Source organism: Rhinatrema bivittatum, chromosome 11 (genome assembly GCF_901001135.1).
Source record: "Rhinatrema bivittatum chromosome 11, aRhiBiv1.1, whole genome shotgun sequence".
Classification (NCBI taxonomy): Eukaryota; Metazoa; Chordata; class Amphibia; order Gymnophiona; family Rhinatrematidae; genus Rhinatrema; species Rhinatrema bivittatum.
This window is the reverse complement of record NC_042625.1, coordinates 63,448,856-63,473,180: the sequence shown is the minus strand read 5'-3', so window position 1 is coordinate 63,473,180 and position 24,325 is coordinate 63,448,856. Positions and strand designations below refer to the sequence as shown.

General features: G+C 45.6%; 1 protein-coding gene across 2 annotated transcripts in view; it reads left to right on the top strand.

Annotated features, from left to right (window-relative positions):
* The first annotated feature begins 5,619 nt into the window (after nt 1–5,619).
* SDSL (serine dehydratase like) overlaps nt 5,620–24,325 on the top strand; it is a 29,227-nt gene continuing 10,521 nt past the window's right edge. The window contains exons 1-6 of one of the 2 annotated variants that reach the window (XM_029571535.1): nt 5,620–5,870; nt 12,068–12,168; nt 14,590–14,752; nt 16,915–16,954; nt 20,086–20,225; nt 24,161–24,249. In XM_029571535.1, coding sequence (XP_029427395.1) covers nt 14,606–14,752; nt 16,915–16,954; nt 20,086–20,225; nt 24,161–24,249 — 416 coding nt within the window. In that variant the 5' untranslated portion in view covers nt 5,620–5,870; nt 12,068–12,168; nt 14,590–14,605. Of the gene's footprint in view, nt 5,871–10,759; nt 10,956–12,067; nt 12,169–14,589; nt 14,753–16,914; nt 16,955–20,085; nt 20,226–24,160; nt 24,250–24,325 lie in introns of those variants that run through there. The other variant, XM_029571534.1, reaches the window with a different exon arrangement.

Genomic DNA, 24,325 nt, shown 5'->3' with positions numbered 1-24,325 from the left:
GAGCATTTCTCTACAGTTTCACATTCTGAAACTTCTAATATCATCTGGTCTTTAAGTTCAACTACCTGTGCCTTAGATCCTTGTTCAACTGCTTTATCAAGTTATCATTATCTTCTGGAAAGCTACCTAGCCATTTAAAAAGGGCCTCAGTACGACCACTATTAAAAATAATTCTCATTAGATGTTAAAGAATTATCAAACTACTCTACGCTTCCATTTATAGCAAAGGTCATTGAATCAGCGGTCCTGCAACAGCTATCCCAAATTTTTGATGATCATTCTATTTACTTATTATTCAAAAATGCATACAGTCTAACTTAAAACAACAGAATGTAGAGATCTACAATAACAAGTAGGACAAGAGATACTATTTGATGCATGAGAAACAAATTAACAAGAGATTGTAAGAATCTAAATACAATGCACAGAATAATATGTGAAATTATTTTATTTTATTTCTGTACTGTTACGATCCTGCTCGCGGAGCCCATCCCGTGAGCAGGCCTCTCCACTTACCCTGGCACCACCGCTGCTGCTGCTTCCTGCGGCCCAGCCGCCGCCACCGTTTCTTTGAGGCAGGAGGGTCCGCCGCTCTTCGTCCTTCTTCGCGGCTTTAGCGCCACCGCCACTGGGACCTTCATCTTCGCAGCAGCTGCCACACGTCTCCTCCATCCTCGCGGCCTTGCGCCGCTGCCGAAGTCATCCCTGAGCAGCCGGGGAAGCCGCTGCCACTGCTGACGCCATCTTGCGGCCTGGAGGCCGCTCCTTACGCCTGCCTGCTTCCTCCTTCATCTGTGCAGCAGGGACACCGCTGTCCTTGGTCCTGCTTCATCCCTGGGCCCTCCTCTAGGTGCCGGCGTGCGCCTCTTCAAAGATATTTAAAGGGCCAGTGGCGGGAAAAGTCCGTGACCTCACCGAAAGCCAGTCGTTCTTTACTTCCTGCTTCAGCCCTATAAAAGGGCTCACTTCCAGTTCTTCGGGGCCTTCGATCAGATCTCATGGTCGTCCATGTTCTTCTGTGCTGGTCCAGGTCCTCCGTGGTCTTCACCTGTCTTGATGGCTCTTCGTTCTGTGTTCCTGGTCTCCTTGTGCTGATGTTTCTGGTCTTGTCCTCTGTTGGAGCTCCTTCGTTGCCTGTTCCAAGTCCTGTTGTTCCAGATGTCCTGATGTTCCATGGTTCTGTTCCTGAAAGTCCTGATGTTCCAGATGTTCCGTATTCCTGATGTCTTGGTCCTGATGCCTTCGTCTTCACCTCTGCAACCAGTTCCCAGTTCCTCTGTCCACCTTTCCTGGCGTGCCTCCATCATGGTCCATGAACAGCCCATGGGGGGATGTGCAGGGCACTTCGTGGTACAAGGCCTTTTTCTCGTCTGCAGCACAAGTCTCCGGAAGACCCTTGTTTTTAATGTTCCGCATTCCAAGTTTCAAGTTCCAAGTCTTGAATCCTGTCCCATCTTTGGAGTTCCTTGCCTGCTTCCATCCATGCCCAAGACTCTGCCAGAACTTGCTCTGCTCCAGCTTGGTCTAAGACCAGCCATAGGCGGCTGTGTAGGGCGTGCCCCGGTGCAGGCCTCTACTGAATCTTCGACATGTTCCAGTCTCAAGTTCCACTACTTCTCCTGGAGTCTGCTTCACATTCAGCATGGTCCGCGACCAGCCATGGGCGACTGTATAGGGCGCACTGCTATGCAGTTCTCACCCAGTACTCTCGTCTGAATCCTGAATCCTTGTTCTGAGTCTTCTAAGTAACCTGAATCCTTGTTCCGAGTCTTCTGAGTAACCTGAATCCTCGTTCCGAGTCTTATGAGTAACCTGAATCCTTGTCTGAGCCCTTCCAAGTTCCAAGTCTTGTTCCTGCCCTCAGCTTCCATCTGGCCTCACACACTCATCATTCCCAAGCGGCGGGTCCGAAAGGGCTTTCGAGTGGCTGGATGGCTACTTTTGAGACCAGCATTGTGTTGCTGGGTCTCCTTGGTGGGTGTAGGTCCAGCGGAGGGCTGATCCTGCTTTGTTCCTGCTCCACCCATGCTTGCATGCGCTCATCTCCCACGGTGTGGCTCGGGGCTCCTCTCTGAGTCGTGCAGTGGTTCAGGGCTCACGCTCTCCCATGAGCTAGTAGCCGCACCCGTATCAGGACCCATAGGTCACAGTTGCAACATGTACTTCACGTCTTATGTCCTTGATCGTTAATTAATATGTATTTGAACAATTCAGTTGATAGATGTTAAGCCTGCTTATGAATATTTCCTATGTAACCCATCATTATTTGCTGTTTTATACCTATGAATGTAATTATTGTAAACAATTGTGATCTTTACATGGAACTACAGTATATAAAATGTCTGAATAAATAAATAAATACATATCTGGTTCCACTGTGTTGTTTATGTGCCCAGTGAGGAATGTCCTAACTTTATGCCGATGACATTCAGTTTTCTTTCCGTTTGAAACTCACCCCCCTCCATGTGTTGAAATGTACCCCCAAAATAGGTTGCGATGAACTTGTGATGGAGCTCATTTCCCCTTGCTGTACTGTCTCCATCTATGGCAGGTGTGAACATTTTTGGCTCTGGCTCCAGGTCCAGTTCACATTTTTATGAATGCCATACTGGAAGGTGATATTGTGACGTATGCAGCACACATCAATGAATATCTGCCACTTTTTCCAGTGAATACTGTAGTGCTCCTCCAGAGTGGTCAGGGCAGCAGAATTGACTTTTCAAAACACCAAATGTATGTTTTGGTGTTCTTTGCTTCTTTGGTTCTCATGTTGGTCCTTTGGTTCTCGTGTATGTCTAGTTATACCAGATTTCATTGGTGCAGACAGGGGCACGAACAGCCATGCTTTGCAACCATAATCAACATCTACTACAAAATAATTGGAAAGTGTGAGCTATTGTTTTTGGTACTCACCTCAAAGAGCTTACATGTGTAGTGGAATGGTATTTTGGCACCATGTACCAGAAAGCAATACTGTTCCACTTTTGATACCCACCACTGAGGGCTTACATTTACCCAACCCAGACAGCTAACATTTGATTGATTCTATTGCAAAGTAGTATGTGCTCTTGGTACCATGCATCAGAAAGTGTGCACCATTCCACTTTGGGCACCCACCCCAGAGAGCTTACATTTTGACATTTTAGCTTATGCTTTGGTTTGACTTCTATTTCAAACTTACTGAGCATCCAGCCTTCACCGTTTTTCACTTCAGTGAAATTTTGAGCCAGTGTCGACTATGCAAGGATGGAGTCATGGTTGCTTTCGGAAAACTTAAAGACAACACTGATGATCTTCATGTTTGCATTGCACAAAACTTGCACCTTCAGGGAGTGGAAATACTCTCTGTTATGGTATGCCATTTCTTTCCCCTGTTGGGGGGTGTGTGTGTGTGTGTGTGTGTGAGAGCGATATGGGTGCAATCAATTGCACCCATTATATTCAGCATGCCAACTATATAAAAAAAAGCATGCTTCAATTCTTGCCACTCTGCAACTGCTGTGGGTACTTTATGTAGTCCCTGACCCATTTTATCAAAGATCTCAGTACCTAGCTGAAATGCCTTGAAAAGATGACTTGTCCATGCCAACCACTATAGCTACTGCAATCTGGAATGAGCCTGTGGCAAGAAAATGTAAGGTAGCAAGAAACTTGACTAAGCTCTCTCTCTCTATGATGTCTTCATCTTCATAAAGAGAAAGAATTGCCCTGGAGCTCAGTCTATATGTCCGTATAACATCTGTCTCTGGTAACCTTATCAGTGTTATCCTCAGGTGAAATATCTGCTGTCTGCAAGCTCTTCTGTGAATGGCATGAACCACGACAGCCTGCTCCTCTCGGACCCTCCTTCAGCAATAAAGCAACTTCTTACTCTCTCTTCCCTCTCTCTCCTTTGCTCTTTAGCTTCTGTGACTAATTCTTTGTCTCACCCAGAAAATGTACCAAACCATAAAAAAAAACTACGAAACCCAAAAACATATGTAATCCATGTTTGCCACAGAGAAGCACCTATACACAGCAACACAATTGACTAAAATGCCTACCAAAAATGTGACTTAAGTTTTACTCCTACCCTGAGCCTGATGTAAAATATCCCATGCTAAAAAAAACACGCACTAAAACCTCTCCCTGCTAATGTGGCTCTCTGCATTGTCCTGTAATAACTAATATCTTCCTTTACATATGATTTGCATGCACCTATGCTTAGGGCCAGATTTTAAAAACAGTGCGAGGGCGTAGATTTGTTCGCGCAACCTGGTTCGAACAAATCTACACCCGATTTTATAACATGCATGTGGAGCCGCGCACATGTAATAAAATCCAGGGTGGGCGCACGCAAGGGGGTGCACACTTGTGCACCTTGCCATCCCTCGGCACGGCAGCTGTGCCGGAGGCCTCGGTCCCGCCCCTAGGCCAGTGCCCCGCCCCCAGCCCCACCCCCAGAACGCCCCTTTTGCAAGCCCCGGGACATACACGTGTCCTGGGGCTTGCGTGCGCCGCCGAGCCTTTGCAAAGTAGGCTCGGCGCACGCAGGGGCATATTTTCTCGGGTTACGCACGTAGCCTTTAAAAATCTGCCCCTTAGTATATAGAGTGTCTTGGCGCAGATTTGTTTGGCACTAAAACCCATATTACATACCTGAGTAAGGTTAGTGCTGAAAAACCCACACTAAAACTGGAGTGTAAAAACCCCTAATAGTCTCAACAAGGCTTATTACATTGGCCTCAAAGAATAAGTGACCACAAATAAGAAACATAAGTTTGCAGAGAAGAACTGAAATGGAAATCCTGAAAAAACAGATTCTGTGAACAGTGGAACAATGAAGAAAAAGTAACAGAAATGTATTTCTTCCTGTACCGAGCAAAATACAAAGGAAAAAGAAGCCAGACAGCCCAAGCTGGCATTGCTGATTTCAGGGAGATGAGGAGATGGCGTTCACCTTTTTCCTCTGGCTCACCCTAGCATTTACCTCTCCTTTGCTCTCTCTCTAGCATTCAACCTTCTCCTCACCTCCCCCAGCATTAACTCCCCCGAGCATTCACCCCGCCTTCAGCCTCTCTCACACTGCTACCCAAGTATTCACACCTTCTCACCTCCTGCACCATTAATCCCATCTTGCGCCACTCCCTCCACCACCTCACTCCCTTTCAGCATTTACCTCCTCTCCCTCCCCCAAAACCACTCATATTTCCTGGCTTGGGCTTTAGAGTGTCTCCTTCCTTCTGTGCCACTCTGCCTTCGGCTGAGTCCCCAGTTCTGGAACTATAAAGAGCTGCAGGCTGTAACTGTGCCTGCTCCAGCTCCTTATCCTCTCCCACCCGCCATCCTGCCTAGTATTGATATGGAGACTGGAGGGGAGGGCATGAGGCTGGAACAGACGCAGAAGAGCAGCAAAGAATTGCCCTGCTGCCTTCTCCAACTCCTCCCCTTCTGTTCCCTGGATCTGCCCGGAGGGAAGGGGTAGAGCAGCAAACAGAACAGGTTTTGTTTTTTTTTCCCACCGCCTGAGGGGGTGGAAGGGTTAATGAGGGCACTGGCCAACAGGGTGGAGGCACGGCCCCTTGTGCCCTGTCTGGTGATGCCTCTGAGCTCACCACACCATGCCCAAAGCTGTGTCAGCTCGTGTTATTAAATGCAAAGGATCGCTGCTCAAAGTTACTTAGACCATTTCCAGCTCCATGCTTCTATGGTACCTCTGGTGATTTATTCATAACCTGCATTTGATTTCATACAACACACGATGCAGCCATTCCTGCAAGCTCCGGAAAATCTAAGGGCTTACTGAAGAAAGAAACATTTAAAGCTTTCACCCTCTGAGACAAGAAAGGAGAAAAAAGGAAGAGAAAGAGCCTGAGCAGATAGAAACCAAGGTACTGTGTACGTTTCCATGGCGAATGGGGGTAATGAAAAGGAGCTGAACTTACAAGCCTTGGTCTATTTCCAGAGACCACCATTTTCAGTTTTTATTTTATTTTTCCTGGGAATTTCAATGCCATAACGAAAATAAATCAGTGGAAAAAAGATTTTTTTTTTATTACACACAGGAGAAAAGTCAGTGGAAAAGTCATTTTTCCACTGATTGATTTTCGTTATGGCATTTTGAAATTCCCAGGAAAAATAAAATGAAAACTGAAAACGAAGGTCCCTATCTGTTTCTTAAGTTCACGGAGTCAGAGGGAATAGAAGGCGTGAGCAGATAACCTAGGGATATTCCACAAAGTAAGGAGAAACAGGTGGTAGAGTAAGAAGGAATGTATTTCTAAGAAGAAGCGGAGGCTGGTTACTGAGCTGCAGTGCTGGGGGTGGAGGTGCCTGCCCTGGTCATAATGTCTTAAGGGGCATCATCAGGCAACCACCCTTCCATCTCTGATGTGGACCACAGGCCCAAAAGGAAAAACTTCCACCGCCATCCTGCATCCAATCTAGCCCATGTGGAGCCAAAGAAGTGCTGCAGCTTCTGTTGCTGGTCTCCCCTCCAGCTTTGTTCCACTGGGGTCAAAAAAGCGAGTGAGCTCTGCTCCCCCTGCCCCCTCCTTCTGTGGGCCAGCCGACAAGAAAGTGGTACTGGCAGCTGGTACTTCTAACCAACTCCTTCTGCGAACGGTGTCCCTCCTGCATGGTTCAGCTGTTTGAACCACAGGGGGGTGAGAGAAGCTATTGGCAGGAGACATGGTAAGAATGCCAGTCTGCCAGTGCCTATCTCATCCTGATCTAGCTGGGGTGGGGATGGAGGTGAAGGAGAATGAGAGGCCCCAGGTACTCAGGGATTCAGGTGGGGTTGGGGAAGAGAGTTGGCTATAGGGATTTAGGGGATGAGAGAGGGGACTCAGGGCTGGGTGGGGAGAGAGAGTGAGGACACACTGATTGGGTAAGAGAGGAGAGAGAGGGGGGACTCTGAGATTAGGTCGGGAAGGGAAGTGGGACCCAGGGATTGACTGGAGGCAGAGAGAGATCGGGACTCTGGGACTGGATGGGGGAAAAGAACAGGGATCAGACTGGGGTAGGAAGAGAGTGGAGATTTGGGGAGAAGACTAGGGATTCAGGTATTAGGCTGAGGAGAAGAATGAAAAGTTGGATTAGGTCAGTAGAGGATAGGGGGAATTTAGTGGTCGTATCAGGGAGAGCAAGGACTCGGGGATGAGGTTAGGAGAAAAGAATAAGGAGATAGGGATTAAGTTGGTGGAAGAGTGCAGATTCAAGGATTGGGTTGGGGGAGAAGAATGGATGCTCAGATTGGAAGAAAGTGGGGAGTTGATTAGGTTAGCAGAGGAAAGTGGGGACATTGACTGATTGAGGAGGGTGGGGATTGAGTCAGGGCAGAGAATGGGGACTGGGAGATTGAGTGGGGAATTGGGAAAGTGAAAACTCAAGTTTGGGGGCATAGTGGGGACTTGGCAGAGTAGAAGGGATTGAATGGAGAGGAACAGGTGGGGCTCAGATTGGGTCAGATATATAAGCGGGAGAGAGAGAGAACTCAGGGATTGGGAGACACAGCGGAAAGAGATGGTGGAAAGCAAGGACTCAGAGAAAGGGTGGGAGAGCAGGGACTCGGATTCAATGAAAGGGAACAGTGGGGAGTCAAGGATTGGGTATCTCTAGATTGGGTAGGGAGTAGGAGCGGAGACTGGGGGATTGAGTGAGGATTTGGGAGAGTGGAATTGAGAGATTGAGTGGGGACTTGAAAGAGTGTGAACTCAGGGATGGGAGGTAGAGTGAAGACTTGGTGATCATGGGCACAGCAGGGACTCTGGGCATGGTCTCAGGGATTGGTGGAAAGGGAACAGCAGGGACTCAACGTTTGGATGGGGTGTATGAGCAGAAAGTAAAATGGGTCTGGGGTTGTGAAATGGGTGATAAGAGATGGGGGTAGGGCAGTGATGGCTAACCTATGACACGCGTGTGAGAGATTATGTGTGTATGTGATAGAGCTTATGTATGTATGGGAGAGCATGTGAGAGTGAGAGCTTGTATGTATATGTGCGGGAGAGCATGTGAGTGATTGTTGTATGTGTGTGGGAGCAGGGCTGGTGCTTCTAATAGGCAGACTAGGCAGTTCCCTAGGGTACCAAAATGTTGGGAGTGAAAAATCCTGCTAGTGCAAGGTCCAGAGGGGTGCTGTGCCAGAGTCAATACTGCCAAAGAAAGGAGCACTGTGCTGGAGTTGCTGCCAATAGGTAACTTGTTGGAGGAGGGATGCATGTGCCTAGGGTGCCAAATACACTTGTACCGGCCCTGTGTGAGAGAGCATGTTAGAGTGAGAGCTTATGTATGTTTGTGGGAGAGCATGTGAGAGTGCAAGCTGGTGAGTGTGTCTATGGGACAGCATGTGAGAGAGAGCTTGTGTGTATATGTGTGTGTTTGTGTGGGAGGGAGGAAGGGAAGAAGTTGGGAAAAGAAAGAAGAAATAGAAAGAGAAGGGAGTCCCTGAAAAAGGAATTGGAAAAAGACTGACAAGGGGAAAGTGGAAAAAAGAGACCGGGATCAACTGATTAGAAAAGTAAGATCAGACAAAAAAGGTAAAAAAGAAAATATTTGGAGTTCTAAGTGATTGTAATATACCATCTTTGGGAATGTGCATTTCTTATATGTTTCTGTGTTTTGTTCTTTCTTTAGAGTTCCACTGTTCAGAGTTTTGTTTCTTAGGCTTTCTATTTTGGTTTTGTCTGCATGTTTATGTTTTTAATTTGTAGTCCCTTATTTCTTTATTAGACAAAAGTCGATTTTTATTCTGCCTGTGAGCGACTGAGGTGTAGTTTCTCTGGAGAGATTTGTAGCAGTTCAGGTTGTTCTGTTTAGCCAATAGGTGATGCATTAGTATTACAGGGCCTGGTATAATATTGGCATTGCTGCCTTTTCATATATAAGGTCACTGAGTCCTGAGAGTTGCTGCAGTGATTGTATGGCATGGCAAGGTTCTAGGGGTCTCTTTTTTTGCAGGGGTTTATGTTATTTCACAAAGTGTTTGGCACTGGAGGGAGTTTGTTTTGTTGATGTGACACCAGAATTTCATTTTATTTTTTTGCATTTTGGGTTGTAATGTGAACTGTCCCAATTCTGCTCTGCACCTGTTCTTATGATTGTTATGATTATTGCTTTGTATTATAGTTATGATCTCTGCCTTTCTGGAAAAAAGATTCATGAAAGAATAATGGATATTTGATTTTTACATGATATTCTTCTTGTGTATTTAGAAACTGCAATTCATATAAAATAAATTAATACACATTAATAAGGAATTTTTAATGTTGGCAAGTGCTTAAAGCAAATGAGTTAAAATATTTTAAAGTTTCACTCATGATGCATAATGGCTGTTGTAGACTAATTAGAAATCCATTGTCAGGTGCACTCTAAGGCATTATTTATCGATAAGAGTACAACTAGTAGGATTCAGATCTGTATATCTACTGCCTACTCATGTTAACCTTGGGCTCACACAAAAATCAGTTTTGTTTGCCACTGTTATGAGAAAACAAGCCTGCATATGTGTATGAAAGAGAGTGAGCCTGCATGTGTGTGTGTAAACCTGCGTTTGTATGAAAGAGCCTGCATGTATGTATGTATGTGAGAGAGCCTGAGTGTGTATATGAGAGAGCCTGCGTGTGTATAAGAAAGAGAGAGAGAGCCTGTACGTGTGTGTGAAAGCCTGCATGTGAATCAGAGAGAGAGAGCCTGCATGTGTGTGTGAAGGAAAGAGAGGTAGTGTGTGTGAGAGGGAATGAGGGAGTGTGTTTGAAAACGTGTGTATGAGGGAGAGAGAAGGAGTGAGGGAGTGTGTGTGAGAGGGAGTCTGTATGAGAGCATGTGTGTGTGTTTGAGGGAAAGAGAGGGAGTGTGTGTGAACATGTGAGGGAGTGTATGAAAGAAAGAGCATGTGTAAGTGTGCATGTGTGTGAGATAGAATAAAGTTTGTGTGGCACCCCCTTCCCCCTTTCCCCCCAATCCACAACAATCTCCGGTCGACTGGAAATCAAAAGATCTCAGATATGGAGAGAGGGAGATTTTTTTAATCCTTATAAGTTTTCATTTTTGGATGCTGTTTTGCAATTTTTGTGTGTGTGTGAAATATTAGAACAAATGTATGTGTTTTTAATTATTGGATAGTCTTTTCATCAGCTGTTTTGACATTCTTTTTATTAGTATGGTTTTAATATTATTAATGATGTTTTACATCGCTTGATTTTTGTGAGGAATGATGATGTTTCTGTTTTTCCATTGTTGCACTGCATATTACAGTCAGGCTCATTGCGGTTTCCAATTCAGTTTTTGTCGGCAGGTTTGGAGTGTTTTGGGGAGGGGGTGTGTTGCCGAATTACTAGCCTGTCCTGGGCACCAAAATGTCTTAGTCCGGCCCTGGGTGGCTTGGCGGGAACATATGGTTTCTTATCAGGGAGCTCAGTGGATTACAAGACCATTTTACAGGAGCAGTATATCAAGGAGTTCACCATGAGCCACTATATGATGGGAGCAGTATGTTAATACCTCAGTATATCAGGGTTTATAATATTGCAAATGTGATTATGTGATGAGATGAGCTCTTTTCATTGGAAACAGCCCAGAGATATAAAAAGGGTAGCCTTCCAGAACTACGACAGATGGTGCTGCCCAGGAAGAGATGGTGCAAGTCATGATGGGGAAAGTGAAAGCAGAGAGCACAGCAGATTTCTGAGTGGTGATGTAGTTCCAGAGGGGCCAGGCATAGCTTCAACAGAGAGGGAGTGTCATCATGGTCTGCAGGCGGGGCTGATTGACAACGGTGTGCTGGAGAAGAAGGTGGAACCGGGCAGACCGTGGGGGCGGTCAGGTAGGCATTGCCAGGGAAGTCGTGCAGCTGGAGGAGCTAGGGCTGTTCAAACAAGACCGTGGTGGGACTGGAGCCACCAGCAGCAGGAGACAAGGGAGTCTGAAGGGACCTGGGAGAGCCTGCAGCTCAAGGCTGGCCACAGGGTACCTGGGAGGTAGGTAAAGTCCAAGTCTGATATCTGGAAGAGAAGGGTCTGCCTGCACATGAATGTACGCTTAGGACACTACCTTTATCGAACATGCTGACCTGTAACTCAGGAAATAAAACAGCTGTTTCCATGCACCTGTCTATAACTGTGAGTGCTTTTGGATCGTCGGGCAGCAGCCCCGGAGAGGGCGTGAGCAGCGTCCTGTCACAACAGGGCACTAAGCAGAACAGGGTCCACTGTACATTCTAGTACAAGAAAGTGTCTGAAATCCAAAGTCCTATAATTTTACTCGTTTGAAAACAAAGAACTTATATTAATTAGAAAGTAGGAACAGACGTGGCTAATGTGACGGTTGTGTAACCAGCTACCTCAGGAGTTTCCCTCTTGTCACCCACAGCTGGGCAGAGGTCATTTATACACTTTGAAAGATCTGTACTCTGACCTTGGGTAAACTAATGAACTATTTCTCTGCGTATTGTTTACTAGTTTATTAATCTATTATTCAGCAAATCTAGCAAGCTCTAGACAGAAAACTGACCGTTGATCCCAAAAGCATAAAGTCTGTTTTGTTAATAAAATTGCTTGCAAATCCAATTCCATATTTTCATAAAATTTAAAAAACGCCAATATCTTCATCAGCATGAAACTTCATGCACCTTAATCCAAACAGTGAAGAATAATATTCCTTGTTAAAAAAACATAAAGTGGCTTCTTGTACCAAATATTTCATGCAGGTTGAGACATGCAGTTTTTCCAAAACTGTATAAAGCTCTTCACGTTTATTATTCATAAACTGTCCCTACTTTGAATATTTATGGGGTAATTTTCAGACTTATGTGGGGGATGCGAACATTAAAGCGGCATATATGTCATCTTCTGTGTGCGGTGAGCAAATTATCAGAAGGGCAGAAATGCACACATACTGTCACTGCCAGGAGGAAAAGCATGCACAGAAAAAGAAGGTGTTTCGAGGGCATTCTGGGGCGTGGTTTGCACGGAAGCGCACACTTGTATATTTTATAAACGGAGCATGCGCATATATCATTCAACATGCATACATGCTTTTGCACTAAGGTAATCAAGTTGGAGATATTACCTGACTTCTGTTTTGTCTGCAGTTTTTGGGTGCGGGTCTACAGCAAGTGGTTGAAGTTGTGGGTGAACAGGTGAAGGTCTGGTAGAGGTCTCAGTGAGCTGGTGCTTGGAAGAACGCACACAAGTAAGTATTTTCATAAAATAAGATACGAGCATACATCAGCCAGGGCCCATGCAAGGATATTAGGCGCCCTAGGAGAGCACCCCCCTCCAAGATTTACCTACTGGCACTAGTTCTTGTGCTCGTCAGCTGCCAGCGGGATGGGCTCTGCTGGTGGTCCCACACATCTCGACCATCTAGTTTCCCTAATGGAAGCACTGGCCCTGACATCAGCCAGCTCTATAAAATACCAGCCTCTGTAATTATGCACGTTACAATTATGTAATGTGTAAAACATATGTATATGCTTTTATAAAATAGATATAGAAATCATTATGCTGATCCTTGTGTGGCTTCGCACAGTTTATAAAATACAGGCGTAATGCATGTATGCCCTGAGTTATGCACATTATTGAAAATTACCCTCCCTATCTAATATCTATATTTCAGATTAAACAATGATAATAAATCTTTATAACAGAAGCAGGACTACAAACAGTTTTCTAAGTGGATTCCGTCATGTAATCCTAGGACTAGGAAGACCATTCCTTTCACAAATAATGTATCTCTATTTCCACTACACTCCTTCTGAGGTAGCATGCACTGATTGCTCTACACAGCACAATACTGAGCAACCAAATATGTGAAGATTAGGAAGTGACGGAAATATATAGTCATTCAAGACTATACATGCCTATATGAAAATGTAATTAGGGTGGACATGATATTCTGCCACCTACACTTCTTTTATTGACAGGCATCCCTTTTGGTCAGTATGAGCTGGTGACCTATCAGCGGTGTGAACTGGTCTGCATTTTGCAAGTCCTCATTCATTAGATCATTTATGCTACCTTTGCAGTCAGCTGTTGGACTATAAAACATGATTTTTCCCATTGCCCGTTGATCATGGTGAAGATTCTTGGTGTTTGTCATGCTATCCCTTCTCCACATCCTCCTACTCATCTGTTTGAGGCAGGAGACAACACAAATAGGTTTCTTCATGGCTAGGCCTACCCACACTAGTAATAGCATCTTTCTATTAATTTAATGCATTTTACATACAGGTAATAGTTTGTGTGTAGTTGTTCTGCTCTGTCTTTGATAGGAGATAATGAATGTGTAAGTATATTGTTCCTACATTTTTATTTAGTCAGGTCATAAATGTGGTGGTATGTTATCTTCTAATTTGCATGGCTGGGGAGTAGGAAGAAGGGGGCTCGCAGGTGGATAGGAAGGGGGGGATCCCAGATCTGCACTTCTCTCTTTATTCGGGTAGGTGGGAGGGAGAGGTTTGGTGAGCGCTGGCCGGTCAGATTTAGGCCTATTATTGAAGCCCTTAGATTTGGCTGGCATAGTTAGGTGTCTAGCACTGAAAATCGGTGTTAGGTGCCTATTGTAATGCTCTTGCCCCTGGTCCCACTCACTGTTATGCCCTTAGACCCATTGAAAATTGACCCCTCATCTTCTCAGCATGGACACAATTTTCCCCCATGCCCTCACTGGGGAGAAAAAGTACACATGCTGTGAAACCACGTGTATTTTAACCTGCGGTAAAAAGTGGGCGGAGTTAGGTCAGTGAAGGGAAGGCATGCAAGGGAATCTCAGTGTAAAATTCCTGCACGTATCCTGACATGTGTACTTTGCATGTGCTTCAAAGTACTTGAGGCCCTGCAAGCATCACAGGCAGTTTGAAGCTTGCCCTGTCCAGTACTGAGCTGCACCAATGAAGTTTTCTGATCAAGCGTTGCTGATAGCCGCTGAGCGCCAGCTGACACACAGCTCCATATGCCGTCTGCTCAATGTGCATTTTGAGGCATGCTGGTAATTTCAGACCTTCTTCCTGAAATGAGATAGTACAGGTGCAGTCCTGTGATTCCAGGCAGGGTTAGTGTTCGGGTTCTGAAACTTACGTGCCCGCGTATTCATATCCAAGCACCAACTCGCTGATTTCATATCACACACCCTCCAAGCCTCCAGCAGTTTCCTGGAATCTGTAAAACTTGCGTCCCTTAGCTTTGCCTTCTGCTGGGGGGAGGGGGGGATCCAGTACTTTCAGCTTCTGAGAATCCATCTAGACCCTGATATTTAAAGAGCGCTGCACTTCTCAATTTAGGCACCTAAGGTCCAGGTTCATTAAGGCTTTTCTCCCATTTTGTGTCTATGGGAAAAACCCTTAGTGAATCAGGTACTAAGTTAGGAGCTAAAGGTAGATGCCTTTATTTAGTCAATCTAAGGCACCTTAATTTTGGGCTGAATAGATCCATCTAACCTTACCTTTAGGTGCCTTAAACTGAGCGATCAGGTGGTCTTTAGTCTGCACCAATCAGGAGAGTTTGAGTGTTTGGATGCTCTTTATCCTGCATGCTCTGTCAGAGAATAGCGTTAGATCTCCCTATTCCGCTGCTGCTGTTTCAGCCTTGTCTTTTCTGTACCTCTTGATTCCAGGGTACTGATAGAAGCCATGGAGCCGAAGTTTTATGTTCTCTCCCCTCTTCTGGAGAGTGAGGCCATGTCCAAAGCTGCAGGCACCAGGGTCCTTCTTAAACTGGACAACATCCAGCCCACTGGGTCTTTCAAGATACGGGGCATTGGACACTTCTGTCAAATGGTGAGTGTTTTAAGAGTGCCATGTGTGGGAGGAGGCTTGGGAGCATAGGAGGATTAGGGGTAGGTGTATAAATAATAATAATAATAATAATATAGCTGACTGTTATTGTATGGCTGTGGGTACTAATGTATGTGTGTACATATAGGGAAATTTTTAGTGTGCAAGCCAAATATCAGTGTGTTCAGGAAGGGGTCAGCTTTTTAAAGGATTTAGTTGCCTAACTTTGGGACTTAGGCCTATATTTTCTAAAACACCGCGGCGGCGTGAATCACATGGTGAAAGGGGCGGGGGGGGGGGGCAAAGCGGGGGGCGGGCCTGCGAAAGCCGGCAGCAATCACACCTCTGTGGTGCGATTGCTGCAGGCTTTCACACCCAATAGCGCCATCATAAAAGGTGGTGCTATTGGGCGCGAAATGGGCAGCGAAAAGGCTCCTTACCTTTTCACCATCCACGCTGTCTTTGCGGCGTCCGCCCCGACTCCTCCTCTTCCGGGGCAGACACCACCCCAACTCTGCCCCTTTTTAGCTATCGCATGTGAAAATGGACTTTTCGTGTGCAAAATGTCCCTTTTCGCGTGCGCTAGCTTTAAAAAATGACCCCCTTAGGTTCCAGAATTGGTCATTTGGAAAATTGACTAGGGCAGAACCTAAATTTGGAAACTAAAGGGGTGGAGTTAGGGCAGGGAATAAAAGTTAGGAGCTTAGCACTGATTTTTAGCTCTAGGCACCTAATATAGGTCCTATATCTAGGCAAGTGAACTGGAAGTTCCTATACATATGTGAATTTTCAGACAAAAATTTACGTGCCCATGTTCAACTGAAAATCATTCTAAATATAGGAGCCTAATTAGGTAACTTTTGAAAACTGGCACCTAAATTCTTAAAGGTAGATTTTAAAAGGGTTGCTCATGCAAAAACAGCCACATAGTTACTCTGACACTCTCTATATAGGTACCACTCTAGAGGGGTACTTTGAATCAGGGTGGGTTTTTGGGAGGTGGGTTCGGTTAGGGGAGTGTTGTTACAGACGCATTCAGAGGTATTCATAGTAAAATTGACATCAGTAAAGAATTATAGCCCTTATAAGTGATGAAAAGGAGTAGATTTGTACAATGCAGCTAGCAGTGCCATGTACAAATCAACTCCTCTTGTTAGACTTTTCATCACTTATAAGGGCTATAATTCTTTACTGATGTCAATTTTACTATGAATACCTCTGAATGCGTCTGTAATAACACCCCCACAACCCCAACCCACCCTGATTCAAAGTGCCCTTCTAGAATGGTACCTACATATAGAGTGCCAGACTGACTCTCTCTCTCAGCACGCAACAGTACATGGGTAAAGGCTGTAGAAGTATGGGCGGCAGCAGTATTTTAAATGCTATGCGCATACTTTATAAAATGAGGAGTATTTTTGCTCGTGCTGCAATACATGCAATTATGGGCGCACATGCTTTCCTTTTAAAATGTACCCGTTCCTGAAAACTTGTGGTAAGTCAGGCATGCACTTGCTTGCCAAAAATGAGCACACATAAGTATGCAAAATATGCAGATAGAACGATAATGAACTCATAAGCTATTATCACCCTATTCACTAAAGGCCACAAAATGTAGTGCCTTTTACAATGCGGCAGCCACGCTGGCAGGAGAGCTCTTCAGTCCCTGCTGCTGGTTGACACTCCAGAGTGGTGGGAGGGAGCTGGGAGTCTTGGGGAGCACACGGAGAGTGGGAAGGAGTCCTGAAGGGGCCGTCTTTCTTCTTGGAGGAGCCATGTTCAGTCACGGGGAGTGGATGCGATCTACCAGAAGGGTATTCCTTATTCTTGGAGGGGTGAAGGGACTTGCTGCATCCCCAGAGGGGCCGTATTCTTTCATCAGGATGGTGGGAGGGTGATCTTGGTGAGCCCCGGGAGGGTCATATTCTCTAATTGGGGTGTTGGGAGTGGGGTAGGATATACTTATCACTTTGGGCTGATTAGTGCAGGGGATTGTGATATGCGTAGCATTGACATGCTAAAAGGATCAGGTTCACTTTAGTGAATCGGCCCCATAGTTACTGAATTTGTGTATGGCTAGTAGCAGCCATAGTATGGTTAGGTTTACTTGCTAAATTTACTTAATTGAGGAAATGAGACCGAAAACATCTTTTTCTCCCCCACAGTTTGCCAAGGGAGGCTGCAAGCACTTTGTATGTTCATCAGGTAAATGCATTAAAGAACTTCAACATGTGATCTGAGTGTGTTTGTGCTTGTTTAGGGCCCAGGAATCAGGGCCGTCCCTGTTGTGGAGGTGGAGGAGGGTGAATTGGGGAGACCACTATGGGGTCCTGCACGTAGGCAACTTCTTTCGGTCTTCCTGCAACAAAGTCTTTCCTGGTAGTACTGTGGGCCTGCAGTAGCCTGCCACCCTCCACCCTGCCTCCTGTCACAATCCTCTCCCCCTTCCCCCCCCCACTGCCAGCAGGAAGAGAGCAGCGTTTCTTACTTGCATCTTCCTCCTTCTCTCTGAAGCCTGAATGCACAGCGCCCTGTAATCTTATAGGACCCGCACTGCACATTCAAACTTCAGTGTAAAGCCAGCAGTGGAGGAGGCAGACGCAGGTAAGAAGCTCTGATTTCATCCCGCTGCCAGGAAGGAGGGGAGAGACTTCTTGCCATAAGGGGGGAGGGGCCTCAGGTAGTCTGGTTTGCGCCAGGTCCTGCACCCCCTCAGGGCAGCCCTGCCAGAAAGTGTATCAGATTCCATTAATACATCCCTGGGAATGGACCAGATTCAATTAATGGACTCCTGGACTAGGGATTAAAAAAAAGAAAGCCCTTATATTTTGTTTGTGAAATAAAAATAATGAACTTTTAAAATGATGAGAGTCGGGCCTGGATTTAAGTACAGGCAACATAGGCAGTTGCCCAGGGTGCCAAATTTTTGAAGGCACCAAACACCCAGGCCAAAGAGGAGTGCAACTGTGCCAAGGAGGAGCCGGCTCCAGTAATCCATTTCAAGGGGCACTGCCATGGCCCGCTGGGACTCCGTGGGGGAACTCTCCCACCCCCCCAGACTCAAATCCTGCCCATGGGCGCCCAAATCCTAAATCCGGCCTTGGCTAGAGTCTTCTGAGCATCAACACGTTCATTCCCTGGCTCTGTTGCTTATTCTATTGCTCTTATTCTTATCTCGCTCTTCTGTTATTGTCCGAACATACTTTATTTCTTTTATTTATATTTATTTATTTCTTTTATTTATTATTTTTATTTACCGACATTCAATCTCAATTGAGATATCACACCGGTTTACATTCAGGTACTGTATTTCTCTATCCCCAGAGGGCTTACAATCTAAGTTTTTGTACCTGAGGCAATGGAGGGTAAAGTGACTTGCCCAAGGTCACAAGGAGCGACAGCAGGACTCAAACCCTGGTCTCCTGGTTCATACATTTTCAATATAAAGAATCCGCATTTTTAAAAATCTCTTTCCCTGGTGGCTTTCTAGTGAATGCCATCAAGCTTCTCTGCACGTTGTGCTGTTATTTTCGTAAAACCACCCTTGCTTCAGGAATGGAGATGATCTCCTTTTTGATTCCATACTTGGAGCAAGGGTGGTTTTTACCAGCACAACGTGCAGAGATGCTAGATGGCATTCACTAGAAAGCCACCAGGAAAAGAGATTTAAAAAAATGTGAATTCTTTATACTGAGAATGTATAAATTAAAGAAATACAATATATTACAAAAAAAGGACAATGGCTGACACATTCAGTCACAAGGACTCCTTGAAAAATGGAGTCAATGTCTTCTTTTTAATGATTTTGCTGTTGCATTGTTTTGCTTTCTTGTTGATATAGATTGTGTAGTGAATTGTGTTGAAGAGTTCTGATAAATGTTATGTGAACCCTGGTGCTATATTTATCTGAGTTAATTGGGACAATTAGGTCTCAATTTTCAGTCGTTTAGGAACCTAAGTTTTCAGCTGTACCTTTAGCTAAATGTAGATGCCTAAATTTAAGACTCTTATTCATTTACCTAGATTTCAGAACCCACATTTGGTGCCTATTGATAAAAATCAGAGCTAAGTGCCTAACATCTTTGCCCATCCGCCCTTTGTAGCTTCACACATTTTAGGTGCCTAGTGAAACCAGGAGCCTAAGTTTAGGTGCTTTACCCAGACTTTTTTCAAAGGGGCCAATTTAGGTGCCCAATTCCCTTTGAAAATTGACCTCTTACTTAGGTGGGGGTCATTGGCTTCCACTCCTGTCTTTTAGGCTGGCTGCCTGTTATTGACTAGAGTTGCAGTGCTTGCTGGGCAGTCTTTGAAATACTGGATGTTGTAGCATGGGGAGGAGGGGCCACATATGCAAGAGGTAAATATAATGAAAGAATATGCAGTTTTACATGGCTAAGACTGTCTTGGCTGCTGAGTCTGGGCAGGAACACACATCGTAGGCATAGGACTGAAGTTGGTTTGCCCTGCATTCCTGCTATTGAGTACAGCTTTCTGTGCCCTACCACATTATAAGAACTTTTGTCCTTTTCATACATTTTTGTGATTTCTGCCAGTGTTTCTCAATGTGGGTTTCATGCAGGACGTTATCACACATGAAATCACATGACACAGTAAATATACAGAGGTAGATGTCCAGCTTCGCAGCTGAATATAACTTTACACCTGCTCAATAGCAGATCTGGATGATATTGAATATTGGCACTTATCCAGCTAAAGAAACCAGATTAAGTAGCCATACACCAATGTGCCTCGTCCCACCCACCACTTAGCCCGAAAACTGTTGAGCCAGATAAATTGTTATCCAGCTAAGTGGCGGCCACTGAAAAAGGCTGAATATTCAAACAGTGCCACTTAGCTGGATAAGACCGAACTTAACCAAGTGGCACTGGTTAACAGCATACCATAGACTCAATAAAAGACTCTAATCGGAGAAAATTCTTTTCCACTCAACGCACAATAAAGCTCTGGAATTTGTTGCCAGAGGATGCGGTTAGTGCAGGTAGTGTAGCTGGGTTCAAAAAAGGTTTGGATAAACTCTTGGAGGAGAAGTCCATTAACTGCTATTAATCAAGTTTACTTAGGGAATAGCCACTGCTATTAATTGCATCAGTAGCATGGGATCTTCTTAGTGTTTGGGTAATTGCCAGGTTCTTGTGGCCTGGTTTGGCCTCTGTTGGAAACAGGATGCTGGGCTTGATGGACCCTTGGTCTGACCCAGTATGGAGTTTCTTATGTTCTTATGTTTATGGGTCACAGTGATGCTGCTGTCTGTGTGCCCTCGGTGCTGGGTAATATCTCACTGTCCTGTTGGTCTTTCTCTTTATTTCTGTCTTTAGGAGGTAATGCCGGCCTTGCTGCAGCATATGCGAGTAAAAAGCTTGGGGTGCCATCCACCATTGTGGTTCCCAGTAGCACCCCTCGCTTTATAGTGGAGAAACTGAAGGAGCTTGAGGCTGATGTAGAAGTATTTGGAAAGGTAACTCTGACTGACAACTGTATTCCCTTCAACTCATTCCCAGGGCCGGTGCAAGGGTAATGGGAACCCTAAGGCAAATCTTCAGCCTTCTGCTCCCCACTCCCCCAACAACTTGTCTAGCAGCAGCAGCTCCAGTATCCTCCTACCAGCGGTGGCTCTGTCAAAGCGTTTCCTCCTTAGTCAGCGGGACTCCAGCACAGCATCCCTCCTCTCTCCGTGCACTTTCTTCCCAGCATCCCCGACTCTCTCTCTCTCTCTCTGCCGAGCAGCATACCCACTTTTTCTCCCTCCCCTACCCAGCATCTCCCCGTCCCCATTCCCTGCCCAGCACCACTGTTTTGCGCATCATTTTTCCAAGTGAGCAGAGGAGGTGGGAGGGGGCTTGTGCTGGCTCATGAGATGTGAAGATGCTCACGGTGCCGGCATTGAGGAGGAGGTAGAGCAGTGGGGAGCCTGTCTCCTGGCCTCCGCTGCTCTGCCTGGCCGATTCCTTCAGTTCTTTGGCAGGCGGGGCCTAGGGATTTCCACCTGGTGGCTGTTCCTTATTTTCTGCAGGCTGGATCCCGGCGGTGGGGCGCTTTTTTTGCCACTTTCTCAATCTTGACACTCTGGGCGACTGCCTAGTTTCCCCAATGGTAAGGCTGGCCCTGCTCATCCCCAAAAATAACTATGAAGAGGAGGCAACAATATTTACCATATTTAAGTTGTAATGAGCCCCCTCCAAAATGGTAAAAGGAAAGAATTTCACCTTTGAAAAGATAACAGTGCTTCTCTTTGGCCAGTAGGTGGCCTTTCATATCAAAGGGCACAAGAGCTGTTGTCCTTTAACCAAATGATGGGCAGTTGTAGTAGAAACAAATTTCCTTACAAAAAAAGTGTGAGCTGGCCTGTAGTCACTGCATCATTTCCAGTGCTCCTCGGTCCTATCCTACAGCACCCTCTGCTTTTCAACTACTGAATCCCCACAGCTCTGTCAAGTGCATCTCCGTCTTGACCTGCAGCAACCTCCCTGCCATTCCGTAACTTAGTCCCACACACAAAGCTCTGCCAATGCCCTTTGGCGATGACACGCGGCGGCAGCATCCCTCTTGCTATTCCCCTCCTGAATCGATGACTCCAGGTAATCAGAGACGGGTAAGTCGATAGTAGTTTTGTTTCTGACTTTGAGAACCTTTGTTGCGATGCTCTTTAAGGGCGGGCGACTTTGCAATTATCGGTGTTGTTTCCCTTTGAAAATTAGGAGCTGCAAATTGTGCGCACTAAACTCACCTGCGTGTTTTGTACGGAAGTCCGGGGGAGGCGGGGCCGTTGTGGGTTGTGCCTGTGAGTGCAGGGCAGGAAGCTCAGTCCCTAACCCTCACGGCCGTCTGGTAACAGCACTGCAGGAGCCCTAAGGTCTGAGGGGATGGGAGGATAATGACCGGAGGCCAGGCGGGACAGAGAGCGGGAGTGGGAGGAGGTTTTAGGTCCACGGGTGGGGGGAGGATTGAAGATCTGCCGAGTGAGTAAGGAGGGATGTAGAAAACTGGAGGTCTGGGGATGCAGGTGGGAGTGGAGAGGGAATGGGGTTGGTGCAGGGGTTTCAGGCATCCTAGGCAAACCTTCACCTTTGCACCCCTCCCCCAAATAACTTTCAGGACCTTAGGCCACTCTCCCTCCTGTGATTTTTCTAAAGTAAACTCAACAATCATGAAGGCCCCCCCCCCCCCCCCCGATCAATCCTGTAAGAATGCATAATTGGACAGAGGGAAGGCAATTTTCAGAAGTTATTTGGGTAAGCACTGATTTATCTGGATAAAAAGGGCTCTTTCCGTCCCAGTTTAAAACCGCTCAGGAGAACATCTCTTTTTAACACAGCTAAAAGTGCACTCTGGAAGCTACCTGTACTTTTAGCCAAATCTGAGACGAGCAATTTTTCAGTCAGGCCATTGCACCAGGGTAAATAGCTTTTCAAATTGCCCTTGTAATATCCAAAAATATCCGAATAGCCACCCAGTTGCTGTATGCCTTGCTCTGAGTGAGCACCTGCATGGGCAAGGATGGAGATGAAGGTAATCGGCTCTATTAAGAAGAAAGTAATTACTGACCAAATTGGAAAGGTGTATTTCATGGAGCAAGCAATATTTCCAAAGGAGTGTGCGTGTCTGCGTCTGCTCCACACCCAGTCCTGAAGTCTCATTCTTTGCTCCCATCCCCCACTGAAACACTCTATGCACCCCCACACCAAATATCCATGGGTGAGGGAATTTTCCAAATTGCATGTTTTGCTGCAAAGTCTGCAGGTTGGATCTGTTCTGAAAGGGAAAGTCCGACCATTAATAATCACCAAATGAAATAAGTACCTGCATAGATTTGCAGCTGCTTTTTTTGGTGTAGTTTTGAAAATGCCAAATTATGGGCTTATTGCCTCCCCCAACCTAACACCATCCTCAGGCATTCCCTTTTTATATGCCCCTAAAAGTATATGCCTTGGGGGAGAATGCATGTGTTTTTAGGCACTTTTAGGATGGGCAACTTTTAAAAAGCACAATATTATTAGGAGCAATTTCCTTAATTTGTTTCCTCCCGCCAACTACCTGCATAGATCACAGGCACGTGGAGATTTTTAGCGCCCACAGCTCAAGTCTTCTATTTTTCGAAGAGGAGCAGTGCAAGGTGTGCGCGTTAAACACACCTGCATAATTTGCAGTTACGGAAGCCATGTGAAAATTGTGAATTCAAGCCCTGCTGCTCTTTTGTTCTTCGAGTTTTGGCTCTCCAGGCCTGTTTCATAGCATTTGGGGTGCATGACTCTCTAGGATTGAAGTGAGCCATGATGCATGTTGTTTATAGCTTTACTTGTAAATAAGACGGCTTTCTTTGTGTGGATCGAATTGAGTGTTGGAAGGCTAACGGGAAGGGTGATTTTCAGAAGCCATTCACATGGGCAGACTGACTGTCTGAACATTGCCCACTCCTCACCTGCGTGAATGGGCATGCCGGGATCGACCACAAGCATTTTTGGAGCAGGCGATCCCTGGGGCGTGCTTAGCTTGGGGAGGGCAAATAACACATGTAGATTGCGTTTTCCAGTCCATGCGCGTTGTTTTGTATGGAACGGTTATCTGCAGAAAAATGCAGGTGCAGATCTCTGCAGGCAATGTGTAAAGGGAAAGTAATACTCATACCTTCCCTCTGAAAACTGGTACAAAGCATCGGGTAAGATGTACCCATGAACTTTGTATTGGCACACTTTGAGGTTGCCTCTTGCAGTCTTGTGTCACGAAAGTAACATTACCTTGACTGCAGAGCTATTTCCATGTTGCTGTCCCACAAGCCAGAAGATTACAGCCCGATCTGGTGCTAAGTGTTATTTATTTATTTTTTTTTAAACCCTGTATGAGCTGAGCTGTCTGGATGACCTACAGACATCCATCTAAGCCAGATTAGATTTAAAGACTGGGGGAAAAGTAAACACCAAAATCACAAAATAACAAGTGTTTTGGGCTCACAATGCATTTTGCATTTGGATTAAGTTTAAGATTCATGCAGATTCCTGCAGTTGCCTCTTCTGTGTACTGACAAAAAAGCAAAACTTTAGAAAAAGGGTGCAGATTTACTATCTAGCAGTTTCGAAACAGCCACATATTTTCCTTAAGGCATAAATGTGTTGCAATGCAAAAACTTGCAGAAAAAAAAAGGATGCTCACCAATGAATGCCCAGATAGTGTTGAGGTTCATACGCCCAGTGCTTAAATCTGACTTTAGCCACGGAAACATGCCATTGTTCCACATGCGGTGTGTGCAAGATCAAACAGATGATTTCTTTTGCTCTCGCAGAGTCTGGTTTCAAAATATAAAGGGTCTGAACCTAAGCAGTGTCCGATGCGCTGGCATTAATGATAGGGACATGCTGGAAAGCACATTTCATTTCCCTTGTCGTTTGTGGACGTTAGGTCTGGGATGATGCCAACGCAAAGGCTCTGGAGTTAGCCAAGAACGAAGGCTGGATCTACATCCCTCCCTTCGACCATCCCCTCGTCTGGTAAGAGTCAGATGGCATTGCCTGTTCTTGTTGGTACAAACTGGAACTAGTTAAACTGGTAGTGAGTCCAGGTGCT